This window comes from Tamandua tetradactyla, chromosome 8, assembly GCF_023851605.1.
Source record: "Tamandua tetradactyla isolate mTamTet1 chromosome 8, mTamTet1.pri, whole genome shotgun sequence".
NCBI lineage: Eukaryota > Metazoa > Chordata > Mammalia > Pilosa > Myrmecophagidae > Tamandua > Tamandua tetradactyla.
The window spans coordinates 29,715,647-29,742,583 of NC_135334.1; the positions used below are offsets into that span (position 1 = coordinate 29,715,647).

The window sequence follows — 26,937 nt, forward strand, 5'->3', positions numbered from 1 at the left end:
AAAAAAGAAACAAAGTAGTGAGGCATGCAATGATGTGAGTGAACATGTGGGACATTTGGTAAGACAAAAAACGTCAGAAACAAAAGAACAACAATGGTATGGTCACCTTTAGAAAATGCTTTTAAGACAACAGGGGCCTAGACTACAAGCTTTTAGAGCAGACACATTAAGTCTGGAATGGTGATTAATATATCTGGATTTTGAGAGGCTGTTTTATATATATAACCTGATATTTAGAGATAAGAATGAAGTTGAACAGGTTGGGGTTAAAGTAATTCAGAACATAGAGGTAAGGAAGACAGTGTCTATATTTTAGCACCACACAAACTCTTTGAGACCAATGGAAGAAAGGTTTATTTGATGTGGAACTGAAATTTTCTGTAGTGCAAAATCTAATTCAACCTGTCTGAATAGCTCATTTGAACAACTAAAATGCAGGGAGCACAGAATAAGTCCTTTAATCCTGTATAAATTATTGTAATGCCTGGAAACATCCTAGAGTACATTCAGCAGATAATCAAAAAGTATTGGCAAAGTCCCTGAGGGAGGGGAGAAAGAAAATGGAACTATTTAACCTTACCATCAGGGAATCCCGATACTGTGTCAAACTTTAGGGAGACCCAAATCAATAGGCCATGCCCTCAATCATGAGGTTTACTCTTGTGAAGCTTGTGTAGGTAGCGGAGAAGCTTAGACTACCTACAGGCATGCTTAAGAGTTACTTCTGGACGACCTCTGTTGTTGCTCAGATGTGGCCTCACTCTCTCAAAACCCAACTCTGAAAGTGAAATAATTGCCCTCCCCACTATGTGGGACATGACATCCAGGGGTTAAAGTCTCCCTGGAGATGTAGGGGATGACTCCCAGGGATGAATCCAGACCTGGCACTGTGGGATCAACAATTCCATCCTGACCAAAAGGGTAAAAGAAGTGTAATGAATAAAGAATCAATGGCAGACAGAGTTCAAATACAGTTGAGAGGCTACTCTGGAGGTTGCTCTTATGCAAGCTTCAGGTAGACCTTGCAACCTATCATAACCTGCCAACCCCAACCAGGACAATTCTAGCCAATCCTAAAGAACACCTAGGGCAATATATAAGATTCCACAAGGGTTCCAGGCACGAGAGTAAGTTTCCTGAATCCTACAACTTTCAGATGGGTCCCTGGTCCAGATAAGTCCTGAAACCTAGCCCAGCTTCTCCAGAACATCAGATAGTTCCATCTTCCTACCCCATATTAGTGACAGACCCTTCCAATATAAAAAATTTAGAACTGCCATAGCCCAAACAACCCCAAAGAGAGGTATGGAAAGATCAAAGGTGATGGTGGAGTTATACATAGAAGATAGGTTTTAACAAATGAATATGAATGCTAAATCATTAAATTGATATTCAGTATTTTAGAGCAGCTAGACATAAAAATCTTAAATTGTGAAATTGTAACCCACATCAAACTCTAAAATATGTTCTACAACTGAGGTGCTGTGCTTTGAAATTTATAGCTTTTTTTGAATATGTTATTTTTCACAAAAAAAAAGAAGGAAAAAAGTCAACTGTGACGATAAAAAAATATTTAAGCCCTCTAGCCTCCTATATTCTGGAGCAGCTAGAAGGAAAAATATGAGAGGACTGTATGGGAGCCCATGACAAATTCTGGGATCTGTCCTGTGACCGCTTGTTGAAGAGAGCTTTGGAAACTACTGCTTTTTTATTTCTTTGCTTTGCCTATATGTTATATTATACAATAAAAAAAGTAAAAAACAACAACAAAACACTGTTCTATTTAGACCACTAAGAAAAGAACCCTACAGACTAAGGTAAAATCTATTATCTCTCCTGAAACGTGTAACATTGGCATTTAAAAGAAAACAAGTAAAAATGAATTATTTACCTTCTCCCCAAATGCCCAAGATGAAAACGAACAGGAAGTGACATTTGAAACAAACTGGTTCAATGCACAATTCAGAGGCTAATAATTTAATATACTTACTCCACACTGCAGTAAACCAAGGCAGCTGTTTCTTTCTCCTCAAACCTACTGAATTCAGTGAATTTCCAACCTAGTCAATCAGTCATTTCCTGGTCAGTGCTTCTCATCTAGATGTCTCCCTGCTTTCTTTAACAATTAGAATAAAATGCCACCACTTGTGACTTTGCTAAGCTTTTACCTCATGCCCACTATCTTTTTCAAAACGTTAACCAAAATAATCTCTCCCCTCCCTCCTACACCTTTAGTTTCTATTATTGCTGCTCTAGTTAAGACCACATTTTCTTTATCAGACTACTGCATTAGATTCCTTATTAATCTTCCTGTCTCTACTGTTTCCCCTGTTATCTGTCTATCTTTACTTTATTGTCAGAGACATCATCTAATAAACAAATCTAAATATAATTCAATCCCACTTCGCCCCCATCCCTGCTGGAAAATTCCTTAACGAACAGACCTTAAAATCTTTTACTTGGCACTCAACATCCTTCACATAGTGGTCTTTACTTAGCTGCTTCCCCTGTATCAATTCTCCATGCTTACAGATTTTACATTTGAGCACTATTGAGCAATGGTTTCCCTCCCCACCATTTCACTCTCAATCTCTTTCTCTTTCTTTCATGTCTGTGATATTATAATATATATGATATAGTCTGTCCACCTGCCTGGAACATAAACTTCTGTTTATCTTTCTAGCAAACTTCTAACTCATCTTTCAAGCATAACCTCAAATAGTTCCTTCTTTATGAAGCTTCCCTAACTCCGCAGGCAGACAATGATGATCACTCATCTCACTTCTACTCCCACTGACACTTCATACATACCCTATTTATGGCAACTATCATATTATATATAATTATACTTATCTCTTCACTAGACATTTAAGATCAGAGGAAAAAACTTTTTGACTTATATCCCAGAACCCAGCATATGTGTGCCTGACATGTAAATATTTATTGAATGAAGGAGTTTTGATCATTGAATAAAGAAACTCAGAATATAAAAGTTTTTACAATTGTGAAAAGAGTAGGACTAAAATAAGCAAAAATAATTTCTACCTTTAGTCTTCATATTATAAATCAAAACCCTTTTATATCAGAGCAAGGCAAGGTGCCTTTTTGTTCCAAACATTTCTCCTGCTTTCATCACCTCCACTATATTTTCTCTGTATGTTAGTCTCCCTATAGCTGTCACCCACAATTACGTGATCAGGTTATAGTACCAGCAACCTACACTGCTCCTTAAGCTTTGTCAGTACCTCCAAAGACTCTCACACATATTAAAACGTGCCTCTACCAGCAGAATCTCAAAAGGGACCTAGACACAAATCAGACTGAGGAGACAAATGGCAGCTCTGCTACTGTGTATATCAATAATGAACTTATTTCCTTAGTTTTAACTACACATGACATTAAGAAAATGAATAAAATACACCTGGAGAAAGCTTGGTGTCATCAGGTAGAGATGATCTTGAATCTGTGACTGCAGGTTTGTTTCAGCACATGCTGAGTACACTGGCTCACTCTGACCATGTTAGAGCCAGCTATGTCCCAGTTACCTGCTATTTTGATATTCATGTTGTTATCCAGCAGGAGATTTTCAGCCTTGAGATCACGATGCACAATTTTCCGACTATGACAATAATCAACAGCCGACAGGATTTGCCAGAATTTGCGCCTGGCCTCAGATTCATTTAACCGGCCATGATTAGCAAGATAGTCTATAAAGGAACAGAGAATTTAGAATTACTCACCAAATTAAAATAACTCTACTATTAGCATTTCCATTTTTTTTTCCTCAAAAACCTTTTATTTTTTTGCTTGGCCAGACACTGGGAATCGAACCAAGGTCTCCGGCATGGCAGGGGAGAACTCTGCCTGCTGAGCCACCATGGCCCACCCAAAAGCTTTTTTAATGAACAAAGCTAAGCGTTCAAGTAACATGTCATTTTCCAAGTTCCTTGCCTTTTAGAGAATTAATTCCCATCATATTTTACTAGATAAATGGTGAGACCCCAAGACTAGATAATAGCAGCTAGCATAATATTCACAGTATAACTCATTTTGTTTTTTATGCTTAAGTATCCCCTTTTTTGCTCAAAAATTTATTGAATATTTTTCTAGCCAACATTAAAAAAAAATAAAATCTATATAAAAAAGAATATGAATCAATTCTGACATCCCATCAGAAAAATGACATCTTTTTAAAAAAACATTCTTTTCTTGCAATTACTATACAAACCACCTGGAACGTGAGATATGTTAGTGCCTAGACATAGCTTAAATAATTCACACCCTGTTCTCCTGTTGAAAGAAGCAATTCTGACCTATCCAAGAATATGCAGCCTTGTTCTCTAAAGTGAACACTGCCGTGATACCTGTGTTATATAAACTATAAAATAAATACATTTTGCAAGACACATTAACCATCTTTGTGCAGTATCATAATCTTTATTAAAGCAGTTTATTTGAAAATTCTGCATATACGTTTACATGGGGTCAATAAAACTATATATTAGAATACATTCAAGTTTCAGCAGATCTAAAAGGCCTCTGAAATTATCTTTTGAGGGGAGGGAGGCAATATAAATCTTGAAAGACTTTCCTATGGAGTTGTAGGGTGAATCAATATTCATAGTTACCTTCACACATTTTCTACTCCATTCTATGTGGTTCACTGCAACCTTGTACAATGTACTTTGAAATTTATTGTTTTGTATATATGTTATATTTCACAATAAAAAATGTTAAAAAAAAGAAAAAATAGAATGTATAGTGCAAATATTGTTTCAAAGTTACTTAACAGAGCTAACTCTGTGTTGTGTTTTACAACATGATATAGATAAGTGTGTGTGTGTGTGTGTGTGTGTGTGTGTTTATATATATGCTTGTCTCCTAATATTAGGAATTACTTTTCTTTCCCCTATTTAACTTTATTTTTTAACATAGAAACACATGATTTGTAACATGATGCAATATTAAAACAGTATTATAAGATAGAGTCAGAGAAGTCTTGCTTCCATCCCTGCTCCCTTCCTCTGCCGACAGATAACTATTTTTTTAATTACTTTTTAGTATAACCCTGTGTTTTATTTTATTTATATGTGGAAATATGTGTATATAATTTGTGTCTCCAATTACTTCTCATGTAAAACTATTTCAAATTTTGTTTCCATTTCAAATCAGTACACATAAATTTTCCACATAACCTTTTGTAGCATTGTAGATACTCTGAATATTTAATACTATGCTGTTAAGAATGAAGGCCCAGTATTCAAGTTACCTGGGCTCAAATTCTAGCTTGGTATCTGCTAACTTAAGACTGTGGTAAGTTACATAACCTCTCAAAGTCTCTATTTTCTTATTCCAAAGTGGGATAATAATAGAATCCACCTCATAGGTATGTGAGATTAAATGAAAAAAAAATCCAATTAATAGAACTCCTGCACAGTACCTTACACATAGAAGTGCTAAAAAAAAAAGTTAGGTACTATTATTTCAATTGTGATTTTTTACTACTGCTGTTGTTATTATCTTATTAGGGGTTGACTCAAGATCTTGTCCTTTCATTACTATCAACCCTATTAGCCTATGATATGCTTTCTGTGTTTTACACACCACTGAATTTGTTTTAAGACTATAGGCAACTTCCCTAGGCTAAAGCCAATTATCTTTTCTCAGTTTTAATCTTTTCTGATCTTTCAATTACATTTAACACTTAATTGAGCTCCAAAATAAACATCTCTTCCTGCTGATGTTGTGTTTACCTGTTTTTCCTCCATCTCTCACTATCTGGCTCTTCTTTCTCTTCTAATCACATAAAACTATCAAAGTCTAGTTCTAGGCCTGCCTTTCTTTTTCCATACTCCTTCATTCACAGAATTAATCTAAACTCTCACCTTCATGAGGATAATTTTTGCTCTGCTTTATCCCTTGCTGGATGATGTTCATTCTCTTTCAAACTCTTCTCTTTTAGTGCCTGTCTCACGGGTGCCTCTTTAGCCACCCCACTGGAGATAGGCCTTAACACATTAGCCTGGGACATTATGTTCACAGACCTTATTGAGAATCGAACAAAAATAACACACACAAATACATACACAAACTTTTGCATGTAATTTCAAGGGGTTCTGTAAAATTTTATGTTTAATGCCAGGTTAAGAAACCCTACCTTGGAGGATTTCATTCAATGATTAAATTTTTATAAAAATAACTTCCAGGTTTGTCAAGTATATTTGATCTTTCAATTCATCCTTATATCTATACAAATTTTCTTTCTACCACTGCAGCATTATCAAAACTGAACTCATTTTTCTTTTTATAAATTTCATTACTGCCTTTCTAAGTCACTATAAATATCATTTTACAGTCACTCAACCTCAAAGGTCATTTTTTACCAACCCCTTAATGAAGTGTAGGTGTAGCCCCCAAAATAGGTTTCAAATTATACTGATGTAAGTTTTACATAGTATAATTAATCAATTTTCATCCTGTGCTTATACATAATAAGTATAAATTTCACAGCACAGTGTCTGACACATAATAAATGCTCAATAAATTTTAGCTGCTATAATCATCATCACGACTTACTGGCATTCCTTCTCTTCCATCAGGGATAAGGGGTATCTTTCTCGGTGTCTTATCAAAGGAGTAGGGAAACCTAGCTAGCTGAGTTTCCATAAATTTTGGAGATGTAAGAATCTTTAATCACTACTGCACTGGTTTGAAACTGTTATGTACTCCAGTAAATCCAAGTTCTAATCCAATCTTGTGGGTGCAGACCTATTACGAGTGGGACGTTTTGGTGAGGTTGTTTCCATGGAGATGTGACCTACCCAATTGTGGATGGGACCTCTTAATTAGATCACTTCCATGGAGATGTGACCCTACCCATTCAAGGTGGGTCTTAATTAGCTACTAGAGTCCTTTAAGAGAAGAAAGCTCAGATACAGATGTTTGGAAATGCTAAGATACAGATGTTGGAGAAAGAGTCGTTTGGAGATGCTGAGAGAGCCATGGAAAACCAGAAGCCCAGAGAGAAGGACAGCAGATGTCACCATATGCCTTTCCATGTAAGAAACACTGGACTCAGTTGGCCTTTCCTGAGTGAAGGTATCCTCTTTACTGATGCCTTAATTTGGACATTTTCATTCCCTTAGAATTATAACTTGTAACTTAATAAATCTCCTTTATAAAAGCCAATCAATCCATTTCAGGTATATCATATTTTGTCATCATTAGCACACTGAAACAACTACCTTTAAGCCTCGAACTCTTTGTTCAAAAATTATTAGCATCCCTCCTTTGGAGCTTAGTAATAGTCCAAAATATTAATAATTTATGCCATTAAATATTTAATGTTATATTAAAGGGATTTAATCTATAATTTCATCAGTGTGTAATTTGGGAGTAAAGTAAAAAGCCTAATACCACTGTAGTATTTTATGCATAATTAGTCCCTTAAAAAAAAAAATCAGATAATTAAATCTTAGTCAGAGTTCCTAACCCACAAAACTGCCAAGACTTCACATATCTAATTACTAAATTTGAAGGGAAATAGTGTTTTCAGGAACATAATCTCTATGAACCCTGTGGTTCCAATACGCTAATCAAAACTAATTCCCCCCCTTTTTTTTTCAAAATATTTTGAAGGGTCATTATTTTTTTTTTTTTTTTTTTTAAAGAAAGACAGAGAAGGAAGGAAGGATAGAAGGAAGGAAGGGAGGAAGAAAGGGAAACATCTTTAAACATTTTCTTATTTATTATATTTTGTTTGTTTGTTTGTTTGTTTTTTACATGGGCTGGGGCCGGGAATCGAACCGAGGTCCTCCGGCATGGCAGGCAAGCACTCTTGCCCACTGAGCCACCGCGGCCCGCCGGGTCATTATTTTTAATCCCCACATCCAAATCTCTACTCATCTTTTTCTCTAACATTTCTTTCCTATAATTAGTACAAAAGTTACTGAGCGATAAAACCCCTTTCACCGCAGTTTAGTACTATAATCTTTGTCAGCTCTGCTTGTGCTGGTTCTTATCATTCAATCTTGGACAAAACATACTATGCAAAGAGGGCCCAACAAATAAAATAGAAACCTGAGAAACAGTTTTTAACACATTACTATATGTACTGCCTTATATTGTGAGCTGTAATAGACAGAAACGGGATTAGGTGTATGTCCTGCATTATTAGGATAACCAGAGTTTATTTATTAAATTTATAATATGAAATTATATTAAACTTTAGCCTTAAGACCTACTTATGGGTATGAAACTATAGATTTTAAAATACTTTGCTTTTTTTCCTTATGTTTTTGTAAGCACATAATCATTTCAAATTGTATATCTGACAAAAAATAAAAGAAATTCTTGCCTGTGGTAAACTATGGCAATTGTGCTTTCAGCAATATTTCTACATTAGACTGTTAGCATCTGTTAGACTCTGAATCAGTTCTTCAAACTCTTTGGAACTGCTGAAGCAAACCACGATCTTCTGAGAAGTAAAATTAGTTTTTAGTTACACAGTTTAAAATTTTAAAGGCTTTTTTTTTTTTAAAACAACTGACTTCCATGACTAAACATTTAAGTTTCTCACAATGATTAAAAACATAGTCAAATTTTTCTAAAATTATTAATAATCCCCACACAGTAGTCAAGAGGTTACAATACCTGATGACAGTAAAAGTTATCAAACAGATGACTTCTTAGATTTTTCATGTCTTTAATAAAGCATCTAAGTATTTTGATTTCTTTGTACCAAGGGAGATGTCAAAATATAGTAGAAATAGGTGACTGGGCCCCTGCCCCTATCAAGATGGCTGAGTAAGATGCTTTGAGGCCCTAACCCCCTACAGAAGTTTTGAATAATCAGCAAAAACTGAAAGAAACCTTCTAAAAGATCCCCAAAACAATTAAAGGAATACAGTAACAGGGCAAGTGCTGAATTAAAAAAAAGAAAGGCCACTTAAAAGCAAGAGGATCTTGCACAGAGCAAGCCTGCACTTCCAGCATGGATCCCTGGTCTTAGTTTTAAAGGGAGCAGAGAAACCCTCCTGTACGTACTGGGAGCATGTATGTCTGGTGGTTAAGAAAAAAGCAACTTGTTATTGTAAAAACCTAAAATTGTGGAATTGTAACCTATACCAAACTCTGAAATGTGTTCTAAAACTAATTGCTGCAGTGTGCTTTAAAATTTATTCCTTTTTTGTACATATGTTATTTTTCACAAAAAAAGAAAAAAAAGTTGATTGTGATGATAAATGCACAACTATATGATGATACTGTGAACCACTGACTGTATACTTTGGATGATTACATGGTATGTGAATATATACCAATAAAATTGCATTAAAATTAAAAGAAAAAAAGATGGTCCTAAATATGCTCAAAGAGCTAAAGGAAAATGTGGACAAAGAACTAAAGGAAATCAGGAAAATGACAGATGAATACAAAGAGAATAGCAATAGAAAGGGAAATCATGAAAAGGATACAAACAGAGCTAAAGAACATAGGAACAAAAATAAAAAATTCCCTAGAGGAGTTCATTCCTTAGAAGATTAAAACTGGCAGAAGAAATAATCAGAGAACTTGAAGACAAAGCAATTGAAATCATACAGAAAGGGGAAAGAATGAAGAAAAGTGAACAGAGCCCGAGGAACCTGTAGGACTCCATCAAGCATATCAATGTTCACACTGTGAGGGTCCCAGGAGGAGAAGAGAGAAAGGTACAGAGGGAATATAAAAAAATAAGGGCTGAAGCGTTCCAAATTTAACAAAAGATATGAAAATACACATCCAAGACACTCAACAAACTCCAAACAGGAAAAATGCAAATAGACCCTACTGCATCATGTTATAATCAACTACTGAAAACCAAAGATAGAGAATTGTGTAAGAAATATGTCATGTACAATTCCTCAATAAAATTAAGTGCTGTTATCTCACTGGAAACCATGGAAGCAAGAATGCAGTAGGATGAACATATATGAACTACTGAAAGCAAAAAATTGCCAACTAAGGATTCTGTATCTGGCAAAACTGCCTTTCAAAAATAATGAAAGAATAAAGACATTCCCAGATAAATAAAAGTTGAAAGAATGAGTCACCACTAGATCAGCCCTAAAGAAATGCTAAAGGGAGTTCTGCAATTAAAAAGAAAGAACTCTGACAACTGACTGAAGTCACAAGAAGAAATAAAGATCTCCAGTAAAGATAACCACAAGGTTAAATATAAATCTCAGTAAGACTGTATCTCCCATTAGCAATTCTGCTTTTTACTTCCTACAGGCTCTAAAAGGCAAATGCATAAAATGTAATAATACATCAGTACCTTTGGACTCATAATGTATACATGTGTAATTTGTGACAAGAACTACATAAAGGTGGGCAGAGTTTCCTATGCCTCTGGGTATAGGAAACTATACCTCTGGGTATAGGAACATAAAGTTTAAGTATACCACTAAGTTGGTCATCTAAAAGAAAACGAGATTGTTAGGGTTTCAGGACATTAAATTTAAGCCCCATAGAAACCACAAAGAAAATATCAGAGAATATGCAAGCTCATAGAGGCAGAAATTAGGGTAGAGATGACCAGAAATGGGGGGCAGGGGCAATGAGAAATTAATGCAAATATCTGGATGTAGGGCTTCTGTTAGGGTGAAGGGAAAATTCTAATAATGGATGATGGTGAGGGTACTGCAAAATTGTGAATGTGATATCAGATAAGGGTCTAGTATCCAGAATATATAAAGAAATTGTTCAACTCAACAACGAAAAGACAAACAACCCAATTACAAAATGGGCAAAAGACACGAACAGATACTTATCAGAAAAGGAAATACAAGTGGCTAAAAGGCACATGAAAAGATACTCAACTTCCCTGGCTATTAGGGAAATGCAAATCAAAACCACAATGAGATATCTCATACCCACCAGAATGGCCATTATCAAAAAAAAAAACCAGAAAACGACAAGTGCTGGAGAAGTTGTGGAGAAAGAGGCACACTTATCCACTGTTGGTGGGAATGTCAAATGGTACAACTGCTGTGGAAGGCAGTTTGGCAGTTCCTCAGGAAGCTAAGCATAGAATTGCCACATGATCCAGCAATACCATTGCTAGGTATCTATTCAGAGGACATGAGAGCAAGGACACAAATGGACATTTGCACACCAATGTTTACAGCAGCATTATTTACAATTGCCAAGTAATGGAAACAGCACAAATATCTGTCAATAGATGAGTGGCTAAACAAGCTGTGGTATATACATACGATGGACTATTACGCAGCTTTAAGACAGAATAAAGTCATAAAGTATATAACAACACACCTTGAGGACATTATGCTGAGTGAGATTAGCCAGAAACAAAAGGACAAATACTGTATAGTCTGATATGAACTACCATTAATAAATGAACCTGGACAATTTCAGTTAAGAACAGAGGTCAACAGGAGACAGAAATAGGGTAGATACTGGGTAACTGGAGCTGAAGAGATTCAGACTGTACAACAGAACTGACTATAAAAACTCAGAAATGGATAGCACTCTACTACCTGACTGTAGCATAATAATGTTAGTACACTCAATGAAGCTAGATGTGAAAATGAGAGAGAGAGGAGGGCGGGGGTCACATATGAATCCAGAAAGAAATATAGATGGTAAAGAATGAGATGGTATAATCTAGGAATGCCAAGAGTATACGATAGTGACTAAATGTACAAATTAGAAAATGTTTTTGCATGAGGAAGAACAAAGGAATGTCAATATTGCAGGGTGTTAAATATAGATGGTCATTCATATTTTAAAACTTCAACTTCTGTGTGAGACTAAAGCAAAAAATGTTTATTTGGTATAAAATATATATTTTGACTAGTACATTACCTAACATAACTTACATGGACAGGTTAACTGAATACCCTAAGTACATGGAACCTTGAATAGGGCATGAGATTTTGTAGGTTTGGCCAGTGTGATGCCCTGATAAATCCCAGAGTGATTTGAACAGTGAATAAAGAAGTATTTGCAAAGTTCCCTTGGGGGGAATGGCGAGAAAGGGGGAAAATTCAACACCCCCATTTGGAGAATTCCTGATATTCTTGCAAACAGTAGAGACAACTAAATCAATAGGCCGAGCCCTCAATCTTTGGGTTTGCTCATATGAAACTTAGCACCGCAAAGGATAGGCTAAGCCTATTTACAATAAGGCCTAAGAGTCACTCCCAGAGAACCTCTTTTGTTGCTCAGATGTGGCTTATTTCTCTTCTCAGCCAACACAGCAAGCAAACTCACTGCCCTCCCGCTCTCTACATGGCACATGACTCCCAGGAGTGTAAACCTCCCTGGCAATGTGGGACAGAAATTCTAGAATAAGCTGGGACCTAGCATCAAGGGATTGAGAAAATCTTCTCCACCAAAAGAGGGATGAGAGAAATGAGACAAAATAAAGTGTCAGTGGATGAGAAATTTCAAACAGAGTCGAGAAGTTATCCTGGAGATTATTCTTACGTATTATATAGATATCCCCTTTTTAGTTTAAGGTGTCTTAGAGAGGCTAGAGGGAAGTGCCTGAAACTGTAGGGCTGTGTTTCAGTAGCTATGTTTTTTGAAGATGACTATATAATGATATAGCTTTGGCAATGTGACTATGTGACTATAAAAATCTGTGTCTGATGCTCCTTTTATCTATGGGATGGACAGATAAGTAAAAAATATAGATTAAAAATAAATAAATAATAGGGGGAACAAATGTTAAAATAAATCGAGTAAACTGAAATACTAGTGATCAATGAAAGGGAGTGGCAAGGGGTACAGAAAAAAATAGGGGGAATAAAGGTAAAAATATAGTGGGTAGATGGAAATACTAGTGGTCAATGAGAGGAAGGGGTAAGGGGTATGGTATGTATAAGTTTTTTCTTTTTATTTCTTTTTCTGGAATGATGCAAATGTTCTAAGAAATGATCATGGTGATGAATATACAACTATGCGTTGATACTGTGAGCCAATGATTGTACACCAAGTATGGAATGTTCATATGTTAAGAATATTTGTGTTTGTATGTTGCTTTGTTGTATCAATAAAAAAACTGTGAATGTAATTAATCTCACTGAATGGTATGCTAGAGAGAGTTGGGATGAGACAACTTATTTGCATGTTCCCACAACTAAAAAAAATTATAATAAAAGGGAAAATAAAGAGATACTGATAACTAAAGGCAATACATGATACTGGAAGGGATCTGCGAATGGAGAGCAAAAGATTCAAAAGGACATTATTGAGACATAAGTAAAAACTGAAATATAGAATATAAGCTTTATAGCTACATTAAATTTCTTGAACTTAATAACTAATTACAATGGTTACATAAGTGAATATTTTTGTTGGTAAGAAATGTATAGAGGACAGTTCTCTATACATACTTTCATATGTTCAAGGAGTAGGATGTACACAGCCTACTCTTAAATGTTCAGAAAGGCACATGGGTACACAGATGGAAAGAAGGAAGGAAGGGAGGGAGGGAGGGAGGAAGGGAGGGCAAAGGTGGCAATATGTTAAAATTGGCAAAATGTTAAAAAGATAGGTAGAAAGATACATAGATGGATGAAAGCAAGTAAAGGGAAGAGAAGCGAAGAAGGGAGGGAGGGAGGGACAGCAGGGAAAGGAGGGAGGGAAGGAAGAAATGGCAAAAATATGTTAAAATAGTAAAATTGTAGGGGCTGCTATTATTTTTAACTGGCCAGTAAGTTTTGGAGTCAGACAAACTTGATTTTGAATTCTGGCTCTACTTCTCATGCAGTGTGACCTTGGGTAAGTTACCTAATATGTAATTCTAAGACTCTTCATCTTTAAATTGGGGTAGTGGTAACAGTAATAGGGGTATGTGATGTGTATGGATGGATACTTAACAGGAAACAATAAGATTACATAAGATGGGAATACCAATTAGGGTGCTTATCATAAAGGGTCAATTAAATAATTAAATAATGTACTTGGGCCCTGGACTACTCTGATTTCTCAGTAATAAACATCCATATTTGTTCTTGGTGGGAGGCCCACAACCTCACCTGCTTCACATATGAATTCTAACTTGATGGTAAAGAAGCCTTCAAGAATGTTTCATTTCTATATCTATCCTATTGGCTTCTGTCCATACACAGCAATTTCTTTATCCTGCTGCATGGAAATATCATGCTGACCACAGTGTCTAATAAGTCTAACAGTACAACAAAAAATATACATTAGAAAAATCTGTAATTTCAATTTTGAAATATTTAATAGAGAAAATCAAGTCTTGTAAAAATATACATGTACAAGGAACATGATTTTTGGCCCACTTTCCAGATATGTATAAAGATCTTTAAAAAAAAACCTGTTGTTTTTTCTTTAAATCACAATAAAATCAATTAAAATAGAGTGATGTGCACAATAGCAGAGGGCTACTTGAGGTCTTCAACTGACGGACTCTTTTCAGGCCACTCTCAACAACACAATGTTTTCTCCCTTATGAATCAAGTTAAGAAGAAAGCTGAACATTACTGGGAGTGTGAAGTATAAAAATCATCTGTTTATTCATTCATTCAATGAATATTTGAGTGACTTTTTTTGTGCCAGCTATCTCGCCCTCATGGAACTTCTATATGATGGAAAAAAAGAGAGTAAATACACAGACAAAAATTATAATTATAAAGTGTATTAAGTGCCAGAAAAATAGGGTGGTTAATTGAAAAATATCTAGGAAAGGTCCCATTAGGGTGATCAGGAGAGGCCTCTATGAGAAAGTACTATCTCAACTGGGGAGAAAGCTGGAGAGAAAAGCATCTTAGAAAAGATTTAGCATGTTCACAAAACCAAAAGGAGACCAATGAGGCCGAAGCATAAAGAGCAAAGTAGTGGGTGGGGAGGAATTTGATGAAACCGAAGAAGTGGAAGTCAAACTAAGCAAGAATTTACAGGCCTAAGGAGAGAACCAATATTTTAAATACTGGGAAACCATTTAAAGGTTTTATATACGTGAGAGGTCTGATCTAATTTATATTTTAAAAGCACTTAAAAATAGTCTGAAACTGTGAACTCTATGTTAATAAAATGTACCAGTTCCATTAAGCAAAAATTTAAACATAACATTTAAGCACCTCTCTGTGCATGTACTGACAGGACATAAAGGAAATAAAACTTAGTCCCTAATGCAAACAAATGCACAGTACATATGAGAAAAGGATAAATGATAAATTTCAATCAGCACTTCAAGACAATAATAAGAGATGCCATGCATCTCTGGCTTACAGATGTGAGATGGGATACTGTCTGAAACACCATAAACTCCCTTAATATAATCCCAGCACAACAGGTGGGTTTTCTTACTAATTTTCATAAATGTTACTAGTAGTAACATTTCATTAACTGTCCCAGCACTGTGTTTTAGGCAGTGAGCTCTTTTTTGAAAATAACATCAACTGAATAACCTGGGAAAGCACCTGAGTCATATTTAATACTACCAGATGATGATGACATTTCAGTGGATTAAACATTCCAGACAATTCTCTGAACATGTATTTTCATCCCACCTATTTTTATCTTCTCTACAGGACCTCTCAAAGTATGCTATAAATTATTTCTGACTGAGTATGACTGGACTGGTAAATGAGTCACTCTGAGCTGAACTACTGATGTTGTATGCTATTTACTCAACTTACGGTAGTGTTATAATAATATTTATAAATGCAATCTGGTCACAGTTCTAACACATTCTTTACACAGATAAATACATCCAGATAGCTATTTTGATATGCAATAATTTCTTAAGTAGGAAAGAAATGGCGTCTAAACTAGAACAGATTAGTTTACCAAACAATGCAATTTTTAATAATTAGAAGTCAAATGCCAAACTTGTAAAACAAGATCTTGATAAAGAATGCAAATTTCTTAATTTGGTTATTTTTGTTTCTATATATATATATGCTCTAAAGATATCGACATTTTTAGCAAGTACTTGACATCTATGACATTGTCATCATTCATTCATAAATCAAAGGGCAAATATATATATTTTTTTAATTGAGTTATTCAGGTGAATTGAAAAGAGTGTAAAATAATGAAGCAATGCTGGGTTGGTTCTCCAGAAATGGGCACAGGGTAATTAATAGTGTAGATAAATTGGTGTGAACAAGATCAATTTTTAAATGAAGCTTCTGTAAAAAGGTTAGCTAAATAGCAAATCAAGTTTTTTGGGTAAGCAAATGCATGAAAAGTCAAGTCCTTTAGTTTATTAGCCAGTGGCTTGACTAAGATATATGTTTACTGAGGTCCTATATAGTAATAATGACATTGTGAAGTTACCAGCCAGATAAGTGAAAGAGAAGGGTTACTAGGAAAAAATAAGACCCTAATTGTTAGCTCAACTTTAGAAATCAAAGAGAATAGTTAATTAATGACAAACTGGCATTACAAGGTTGAAATAGTTCTGTGGTAGATTATCACTCTCATTGTTTTCACTACTTCTCTCTAAAGGATTATACATCAGTACCCTGTCATGTAACTTTGCAATGCTTCCCACAAGAGCAGGTGTTGTATATAATATCTCCCCCCTCCCTGTTACTTTTGGCTTTGGCCATGAACAATGTATGTGGTTTGACTTGATCTCTTGTGTTTCTCCCACCTGTCATGAGAAGAACATGCTCAGAATGAGAGACATGTGGAGCAGATCAGAACAGAACCTATAGTCTGAAATGGAGCCACCCAGCTGACCCAGACAAAAATGTTTGTTGGTGTAAATAAACCACAGCAGAATTATGACTGATACAATTTATAATATTGGGGTAAAAAGTTTTTTCAGCTAAAAAACTAACAACTGTACAAAGAAAGCTTTTGAATATTTCTGCCAAACAATTCGTGTGATATTCTGTGTTCCTTAATTATTACACATATACTTGTATTATTTTGACATGTCTGGATGACATCTTTAGATATCAAAATCAACTTGACTGGCCTTGAAGAACAATTAGTTTGGAACTGCTTGTGTAGACTGTATTGTATCACTGGCTCTATTATATAAGATGATGTCAAGGTAGGAAAGGTGACTTGAGCACTTTTTCCAATCCAATTTTACACACTATTAGTACTTATACTTACCCTTTACCTCCTACTTCCCGGATCAATGCTGGGAAAAGGAGACAACTGATTAGGAATGGTTCTAAAGAACCAATTACAGTTCAATTTCAAACACAAAGAAGGACAAAAAGATAGAAGAATTAGTGATGGCTAAATCTCAAGTCAAGGAGTAATTAAATAAATAACTCCCAAGCACCAGGGACTAATTTGCTCTTGGGCTAATCACTTAATCTTTCCAAGCCTCCATTTCTAAATTAATATCATTATATAGTTACTATAATTATTTATAGTAATTTCTAATGTTGCCTTTTAATTCAATAACAAGACTTCAATTTTAATACGATCAACTTTGTATAAAAATATGACTTTAAATTTCTCTTTGGTTTGTTTATTTATTACTTATTTTTCTCTTTGGTTTAGTTTTATCTCATCTTTTTCCTGTAATTTCTAGTATGTAAGTCCTTAGGACACTTGTTTTAGGACAGGAGAGATATTAGATCTATTGGGTTGGCAGCTCTGAAACTATTTCTCATTCAGCAGTAAGATTAAAAGGATAAATCTTGGGTGGAAAATGACTGTTGGAGAACAGAAAAAAACAGATAGGTCAAATCCGAGACATCCACAGGACAGACAAAAATAGACAAAGCCTGTTTAAAGGATTCAGCTTGGACCTGAGCAGTATTCAGGGATCTAAGAAAGACAGGGGCATCTAGCTGTGACAATTTAGGAAACAAGATCTAACATTCACAAAGCTAGTGGTAGTATGCCAAAGTAAGAGTACTCAGTGACAGAAACACAATTAAATGAAAGAACGGGTATTAAAGCCTCTAATCTTGTAGCTATTTAATAAATCTCTTTCTATTTCTTCTGGTGGGGTGCATGGTCCAGGAATCTAACCCAGGTCTCCCACGTGGAAGGCGAGCATTCTACCACTGACCCACCCATGCACCCAAATGTCTCTTTTAATAATAGAAAAAGAAACAGAAAATGCTTATGAAACCTGAAAAACTTACTGGTAATGACCTTGAATAATAGAGGAACAAAAATATAGTCTTGAGCAAGGTTTTCGTCTGTGGCCATTAAAAGATTAATATTCAGCAAAGAATATGACTGCAGAGCTGGGTTTACAGATTTAATGATGTCTCCAGGTGGTTTAAATGGCTAGTCTTGTGCCCCAAGTGTGGTTAACAACAGGAAAAAAATTAGCATGGATTTCTAATCATTACTCAGGAAAACCACATTATTACCATGTACTGCTGATGCACAAAGGGCAAGATATAAACAGGCTAAGAGCAACATTCTATTTCTCCGTCACTTTCAATTAGTGTTAAAGAGTTGGCTCCAAACAGAAGGAAACCTAGAACATCTTTCTAGCTTGAAAGCAATTACAAATAGACACTTAAGTAAGCATGAAAGCAATTACAAATAGACACTTTAGTAGGCATGAAAGCAATTACAAATAGACACTTTAGTAGCCCTGCAGGACGTGAAACAGATATACAACAGGTTAGCTCTGTTATGTAAGGACAGTCAATAAAAGGGAACATCAGTACAGTTCATACCAATAATTTTCTTTAAGGTAATGTTCTATTACTGTACAATGGCTGATGTTGTCAACAAGGCCCCTAAATCATTAAGAAAGAATAAATTATTTCTCATGTACATAGTTTAAGAAAGGATCTATATGATGTATTTCAGAAAGCTTTCTTTCAAAATGAATACAATAAACTGACATACACATTCAATATAATGGAATATTTGATTATATAAAATAACTTGTCTGTATGTTACTATTACACCAGGGGACTGACATCATTTAACCTGGCATCTCTCCATCTCTCCTCCTCCCCACCCCCACTCATGCACACACACACACACACACACATGCACGCACGCACACACACATGCACGCACGCACACACACACCCATCTCACTTCAGCAATTCCAGATTGAGTGTAGTTTCCCACACATACTGTCCCTTAAACATCCTGTTCCTTTAAATATCTCTAAACCTCTTCACTGTGCTAATCCCTGCTCATCTTTCAAGATTTGTCTTAAAGAGTATCATCTCCTAAAGGAAGCCTTTCCTGGATACTCTCATGGGTTAGGGCAGGTTCTCAAAAAATGTTTTGTGAATAGATTAAAAGAAACACATCTACATTTTCTATATTCTAAAAACTGGCTTGACATTTCATTCTAAACTTTTATTGGTGTCTACTCTCTCTTTCCCTCAAATCTAATGTAATTTATTTGTACATCATATGATCTACCACTGAACTATGGCCGTCCCTAGTGATCTTTGAAGTCTACTTGGAAATGTGTTGCAGTGAAGAATAATTTTTTAGCAGTTCTACCAAGACAAAATTAAAGCAACTCACCCATTCACACTGCACAATTCAGTGCTTTCCAGAACAATTACAAGAAGAGTAATTTTTTTTTAACATTTCAACATTTAAGAGAGACAAAAAATAGTCTCTGGGTTTGAAGACCATCAATTTGTGATTACTACAAGATGAAATACAGAAGTGGCAAAAAGATTTCATATTACATAGTTAACTTAAAATATTTTCTTAAGAAAATCCAGTTGAAAACTACACTATTGGTCTTATAGGAACATAAGTCTATTACTAATCTTAATCTCATCAAATGTTAAGACTTTTCTCTTGGACTTGATAAATATTTATTAGATGAAGAAAATATGAAACTATCATCCAAATATTACCAACTGGATAGTATCCCAGCCCCTTATATTCAGTGTGTTCAGAATAGCACTCACTACTTACTGGTTTCTTTTGTAATTTCCTCATTCTTATTAATGGTACCAGCATTCCCTTCTGGTCAACTTTGACATCTGGCTCTCCTTCACTCTGTTATATTCTGTGATATTTTTACTTGTAATTTCACAATTGCAAATTCACACTCAGGAGGCTGACTCCCTCCACTTTTACCCCACCTAATAACTTTCCTGAGGTGAAGCGTCTGGTATTTTGATATATATGGTGTGAACCACACATTTAAGTCTTAGTTCAAGCTGAGATCACAAGTACAATCTGTGCCTACGTTATAATTTTTTAAAATAATACTCTTTTATTAAGATAACCAACAACAGACATGAACAAATATTAATCTTACAGATACCTCTTGAAGGAGAAATAAATCCCTCGTACAACCTGGAATATTTTTCATTAATCCCCACTGTTGTTATTCACAACTATTTACTGTAACTCTTTTCTTATCTCCAAAATCTCATCAGAATGTTAATACAATCTTGTAGACCCCTCTGTCACACACCTTTTAGGGACTGTATTCAGTTTTGGCATTGTGAGTCAGTTAGCTATTCCAGAATTTTACTCTGATTCTTCTATTGTCTTGAGTAGTATAAAAAAATTATAAATAAATCTTGGAACTGTAACACAAGACTGTAAATATGACTATTTCTCTGCAATAGCTTCTATTTTCATACCATTTTATGTTTTGCTATTATTTCCTGCAGGACTTGTAAGTTAGGTGTTTCCTGACATTCACATTCAATTCCTATTTTTGGACTAATATGGCATCATAAATGCAGATTGGTTAAAATTTTTTTTTAAACAGTTAGATGAAGTTTTATCTGAGGCAGAAAAAATTTACTAATCTGACATGAAAACCACAGACATGCCCTAAAACTTAGGAGGAAGAGAGGACAACAATGAAAATTTAAGTTTGGATTTTTTGGGGGGGCCTACCCAACCCCCACCCCTCAAGAAAAGATTACTGAGGAGGTAAAAAATAGAGACAGCTTACACTTGACTTGCTAAAGTCTGTTGTTGCTGACAATGACCTGAACTTACCTTCAGCTATTACAAACCACTTCTAACACACACAATATCTTTTTCATCTTTCAGTTACAAATATAATACCTACCGAAAACAACTTTTAGATAAATCTACCCTCCCAACCCCACCAGAGATTTCAATTCATTTTATTTTACTCAATTCATTTTATAACAGATGAGGTAATAACACAGTGAAACAATACCATATCCTTAGGAGAGTCCTTAGTAGAAAGCACAAATACCTGAAAGGGACTTCAATGTCACTCTGTAATATCAAAATTTTACACAAACGCAACTCTGATGACTTTGTTCTTGTTCCACAAGATTGACTGAACTCTCTAGCTCTACCATCATCTCCATGAGGTTGGGGGAGGCAGAGATTCAGCTTTTGAAGTTCTGTTGATTCCAACAGAAAACAAAAGGTCTGCTGCAGTATCGTTTATAAAAGTCTCATTCTGTCTATTTCACACTGGTGTAGTTGTCATATTCACATTCCAAACTTTCTCCTGCCCCTTTCTGTTTGGAACTCTCCAAGGTTCTGACCATTCATATATATCCTACACAGCAGAACTAGGAAAAATAAATTCAAAAAGCAAATAGGCTCAGTGGTCCTTTACCATCTCTAAATCTTGATTCTAATAGCTCCCAGCTACTTTGGACTTCCTCTCATCATTCCATCCCGTCCCTGGTCTAGACACTGACCTTCTACACCTGCCTCATGCCATCCTTCATACATCACCAAATCCTATCTAATTCCTAGAGTATCTGTATCTATTCCTTGCTTGTGTATTTCAACCATTCTCCCAAGTCCACATTGAATACAATGGATTATGAGAGGAGGTCATATTTAATTTAACCCTGATTTGTTAGGTTAGATTAGAGCCAATGCAACTGGAAACAATCTTTCAGGAAACAATACTAAAGCCAATGCAATTGGAAACAGTATTTCAGTGCAACTGGAGACAATATATCAGGCCAAAGGAAAAGATAAGCTAACATGACCAGCAGTAGTAAGCGTTCTTCTGTTCCAATAATGCCTATCAGAATCCCTCAAAGTAGGTGAGCCATCTTGAACAGAGAAACAAAAAGCAGTCTGTGGTGTCCTGACCATTTCTCTAACAGTAGGTGAGAGGAGAAGGAAGGATAATGCTTTCAAAAACTGGCAGAATTAACTCCCTGAAAGAACACTTGGAATCTTATATCTCTTTCCCCCACATTCGTCCGACCAGCACCTGTTCATGCTATCCCAACCTCTTCTTGTGGTGAAAAATAGTCAGAAGGCGTCATTTCCCCACATGTAACTTTGTAAATCTTTCAAAAAACAGTTTCACAAAAAAATAAGGAAAAGGATAAGGTAATGGAGAACAAGCTCAAACATATTATAAGTTGATTAAAGAAGAACTTAAATTTTATTTATTATGAATTTTAAACACACTGGACAGAAGGCTGAAGGAATTATATGGTATTTCCTAGAGGAAACAGGCCTGGTACTGGCCCAGGGTTGTTCTCTAATTCCTCCCTTGGGGTATGGGGGGCAGTACAGTGTAATGGTTTTGTACTGGCTCTGGAGCTGTAATGGCTGGGTTCCAAATTCAGTGCTACCATTCATTTGTTGTTTGACTCTAGCAAAGCTATTTTTCTGTACCTCAGCTTCATCAACTATAAAAGTGATATGTACATGCACCTACCTCAAAAGGTTTTATGAGGATTAAATGATTAGTGTTAAATACTTAAAACCTAGTACGTGGAGTCATCAACAGAAATTCTTTTTCTAACTCAACTTCACAATTTATCCTGAATCTGGTTGTTTACTACCACCTGTACTACTTGTATCACTACTTCCTGAGTCCAAGCCATCATCCTCTCAAGTCTGAGCTGATAGAAGGGTCTTCCTGCAAACACTTCCACATCCCCAATCCACCAGTGTTGGCTCTAGCCATGCTGGGTTCCTATACTCCTCAAACAACAAGCACCTTCCCACCTCAAAGGCTTTGTTGCTGTTCTCTCTGTCTAGATATGCTCATTACTTTTCACCTAATTTAATCTAGGTCTTTGCTTAATTGTCCACTCATCAGAAAGGCCTACCTCTAACTCCTGCCCAAGACAGAGACCTTTACCCAGCTTTATTTTTCTTTTTAACACACTTTTTTTCACCACTTGCCATTTTGTATATCTATTTCTCTAATGGGCTTTCTCCCTCTCTTAGAATGTAAACTCCATGAGGACCAGGATTTTGAATGTTTTGTGGCTGTATTCCCTGGATCTCAATGACTACTTGTTGATTTAATAGATGAATAAATATTTGCTATTATTATTTTCTCTGTGACATCTTCTTTATACCAAATTATTCCTAGAGCTTCCAAACAGGACTTTAGGTTTCCAGTTCTGTCTTTATCTCATCCTACACCACTACTGAATTACTCTCACTAAAACACTGCATTCAGAATGTTGTTCCTCTGCTCAAAAACACTCCTCTCTCATCTCAGCAGTTCCCCAGTATACTCTGCAAGATGTTAACAGATGTTATGTGAAAAGAGAGACTTGATTAAGAAAGTCTGGAAAACACAGGACTAAAGTAGTTTATGTCATTTTCTACAGAACTTCTCAGAGTACTTAATTTGCTAATAAGCAAAGTAAATCTCCAAGAGAATGGTTCATTTAATACGCTTCCCACTGTTTGTGAATACAGAATCCTTTTTCCAGGAGCAGGTCAAGGACTAGCTTCTGTGGGATATGCTTTAGGAAATACTGGCCTGTAGGAGCACCTAAGAACATTTTCAAAAATTGCCACCAGGGGCCTAGGTAAAACTGAAAGAAGACAACTGTCTTTGTGGCCTCCTACTTCCTTCATCTTCCCATCTCTCTCCCTCATTCTGTGGCTTCTCACTTGTACCAATGGCATTCATTAATTCAAACAAATCTCCAAGTACATGTGTATGTACTGGAATGTACTGGCATCTTTGAAAAGAAAGGCTTTTCTGGGCCTCTAACGTACTTTAGTTTTCCTTTGTCCCATAAATAATCTTGTTCCTCATCTTAAAAACGTGTACGCAGAAACTCAGCAGGATACAGACTATGCAAAATGGAGTACTCCTTACTAGAAATTAAGCCTGAAAATCAGATTAGATAACACGGCCTGGTTATTAAATTTATTAGGTTCAGGTTTTAGAAGGTATGCCTTTACTAGTACTGTGATCTTATATGGTCTGCTCATTGGATGCAAAGGACTTTCTCTACACTGCATTCCAAACTCTGTAAAAATGTCATGTAGCTGAATATTTATTATTTCTGAGGACAGGAGTAAAAAGTACTATTTCATTCCATATTCTTTACTGAAAATCTTTGAGACAAAGGATTATCTGTAGGAACCCAAAAGATGGAGCCCAAAGAGGTATATTCTAGACATATTTCAGGATATGCCTGTCATGCTCTTTTGAGGGAAGTCCCCATAGTACAAAGTGGCCTTGGTTTTATGGGAAAGGAGTACTCACCTGAGTGAAAGATAACTGTAGTAAACTTTCATCCTGATAGAACTCCAACTTTGTTCAGGTAAAATTCCACAGTCATTTTCATTTTAAAAGAGCATTTACATCAATGTATATGGACATACACCTTTGAACAGATGAATTCAAAAGAATGCTATTCCTACTCACTCTCCAGATATAAGGCTTTATTTACTACAGAGGAAAATGACCTCAACCCCAGACATAGGCCTGATTTGGTCTCAGGGTAATTCCATCCCCTTTGCCAATGAAGGGTTCAGGAATGGTATATTCTGATGGTTTCTCCTTCTTAACAATAGAACTTATTATTCCAAACAAATCTCTAACTGCAAATCTAGTTGATGATAAATGAGGGGAAATCTGCTCATTTTAGGAGATTTTACGAAAATTTTCCTCACTTCTAAGAAAAAGCTATAGGAAGAAATGACCACTTCTCTTCCTCTGAATATTGTTGTATCTGGAGGTGATGCTTGGAATTGTTGAAGTCGTTTTACTAAGGATAAAGCCAATATCAAGGATAGCAGAGTGAAGGGATGAAAAGAACCTGGGGTTCTTGATGACACTGCTAAGTCTCCAAATCAACCAACTTAAAAGCCTGCCCCACCTCTGGACCTACTGCTATATGAGATAATTCATTCCCTAGTCTTTTTAGACACCTTTTGAGTCAGGATTTTATTACTTGTAGCAGAAAGGTTACTGGATCAGAAAGGATGCTATGACTTGTGGTTTTAATTGAAAAATGAATTGAGTAAATCATATTTCCTCTCTTGGGGAAAGAGGGAAACTGCCAGTTACTTGTGAGGAACTGAATTCAAAGATTATATAAAACAGAGAATTCTTATGTGACACTGTAAAAGGAATAAGCAGTGGAAGCCAGCTAGGAGAGAAAGAAAAGAGATAGAGATGTGTAGCAAAAAGAAGAAAAGTCACTAGAAGGAAAAAGATAGCCCCTTTTAAAAAAGAAATCTTTTAGCTTTCTAGTTTCGATGGTGCCAAGCTAAAGCTTCATTACCATGAGATACCTTGAATTACCATGAAATATCTCTGCAACCCTACACTGTATTCCACTTCACAAGAGTTGGCTTAAGTGTGAATTCTGCTACTTATGAACATGCGAAGACACATGGAATAGAAGGAGGGATTTATCTTCCCTCCTCCCTGGAGAAATACTCATTGGACTAAAATAGAAAATTAAAAGAAGTCAACAATAACAGACAAGGGACTAAGGAATGGCTTCAATAATTTAAAGACTTAAAAAATAAAAAAGCAAACAAAACAATCATGCACTCAGTATCAAATAAACTGGCTACCAAAAGAGAATAAATCATTTAAGTGTCAAAAAGTTATCTAAATCAGCATTCAATTTTCAAACTCTTTCCTGATGCTTTTTTCCCGTGACCCATTTTTTTCCTTTTTTTTAAAATTAATTTACTTATTAATTTAAAAAATTAACACAAACAAAAACATTAATATATGACCATTCCGTTCTACATATATAATCAGTAATTCTCGATATCATCACATAGTTGCATATTCATCATTTCTTAGAACACTTGCATCAATTCAGAAAAATAAATAAAGACAACAGAAAAAGAAATAAAACGAAAGCAGAAAAAAAAAAGATTATACATACCGTACCCCTTACCCCTCGCTTTCATTGATCACCAGCATTTCAAACTAAATTTATTTTAACATTTGTTGCCCCTATTATTTATTTTTATTCCATGTTCTACTCATCTGTTGACAAGGTAGATAAAAGGAGAATCAGACACAAGGTTTTCACAATCACACAGTCACACTGTGAAAGTTATATCATTATTCAATCATCATCAAGAAACATGGCTACTGAACACAGCTCTACATTTTCAGGCAGTTCCCTCCAGCTTCTCCATTACATCTTGTATAACAAGGTGATATCTACTTAATGCGTAAATATAACCTCCAGGATAACCTCTCAACTCTGTTTGGAATCTCTCAGCTATTGACACTTTGCCATGACCCATTTTTTACCTTCCATTTATTCTTATGCTTTTGGAAAAGAATGCCAGGACTTGATATTTCTCTCTGCAATCTCTCTTCCATATGGTATCCCTATCCTCCATCAGCCCACTTCAACTGAGTTCTACTGATATTACCATATATTCATCCTGATTATATTTCACTTGTTACTAAAGTACTTATCAAGGTTATCACACGGTTCCAGTTTTTAATTCCCAAACAAATTAATTTTTCTACAGCAGAATTCTGAATATGCTATTCCTCTCCTCTATTAAAAAAATTCTCAATAGTTCTTCTATGTTTATGGCTTTAATGAAGCCCGTACTACTCCTTGCCTAGTTGGTACACAAGTTTCCATACATCTTTTAGGCTATTACTGTATCCTCCTACTACCCCTCCTTCTTTCAGTCAACCTGAACTGCGCTTTGTTTTCCATATCAACCTCCTAATTTTCTAATTCTGTACTTTAGCTCATGCTGTTACTTAACCCCCTCTAAATTCTTTCTATCTTTGTAAGCAGCACACAAGAATAACAG

The 26,937-nt window shown here is 35.6% G+C and overlaps 1 protein-coding gene across 3 annotated transcripts in view; it reads right to left on the reverse strand.

Annotated features, from left to right (window-relative positions):
- Window positions 1–26,937, reverse strand: part of SIK2 (salt inducible kinase 2) — a 157,121-nt gene that overhangs the window by 62,278 nt on the left and 67,906 nt on the right. For all 3 annotated transcript variants that reach the window (XM_077112978.1, XM_077112977.1, XM_077112976.1), the window contains exon 4: window positions 3,546–3,707. In XM_077112978.1, coding sequence (XP_076969093.1) covers window positions 3,546–3,707 — 162 coding nt within the window. The remainder of the gene's footprint in view (window positions 1–3,545; window positions 3,708–26,937) is intronic.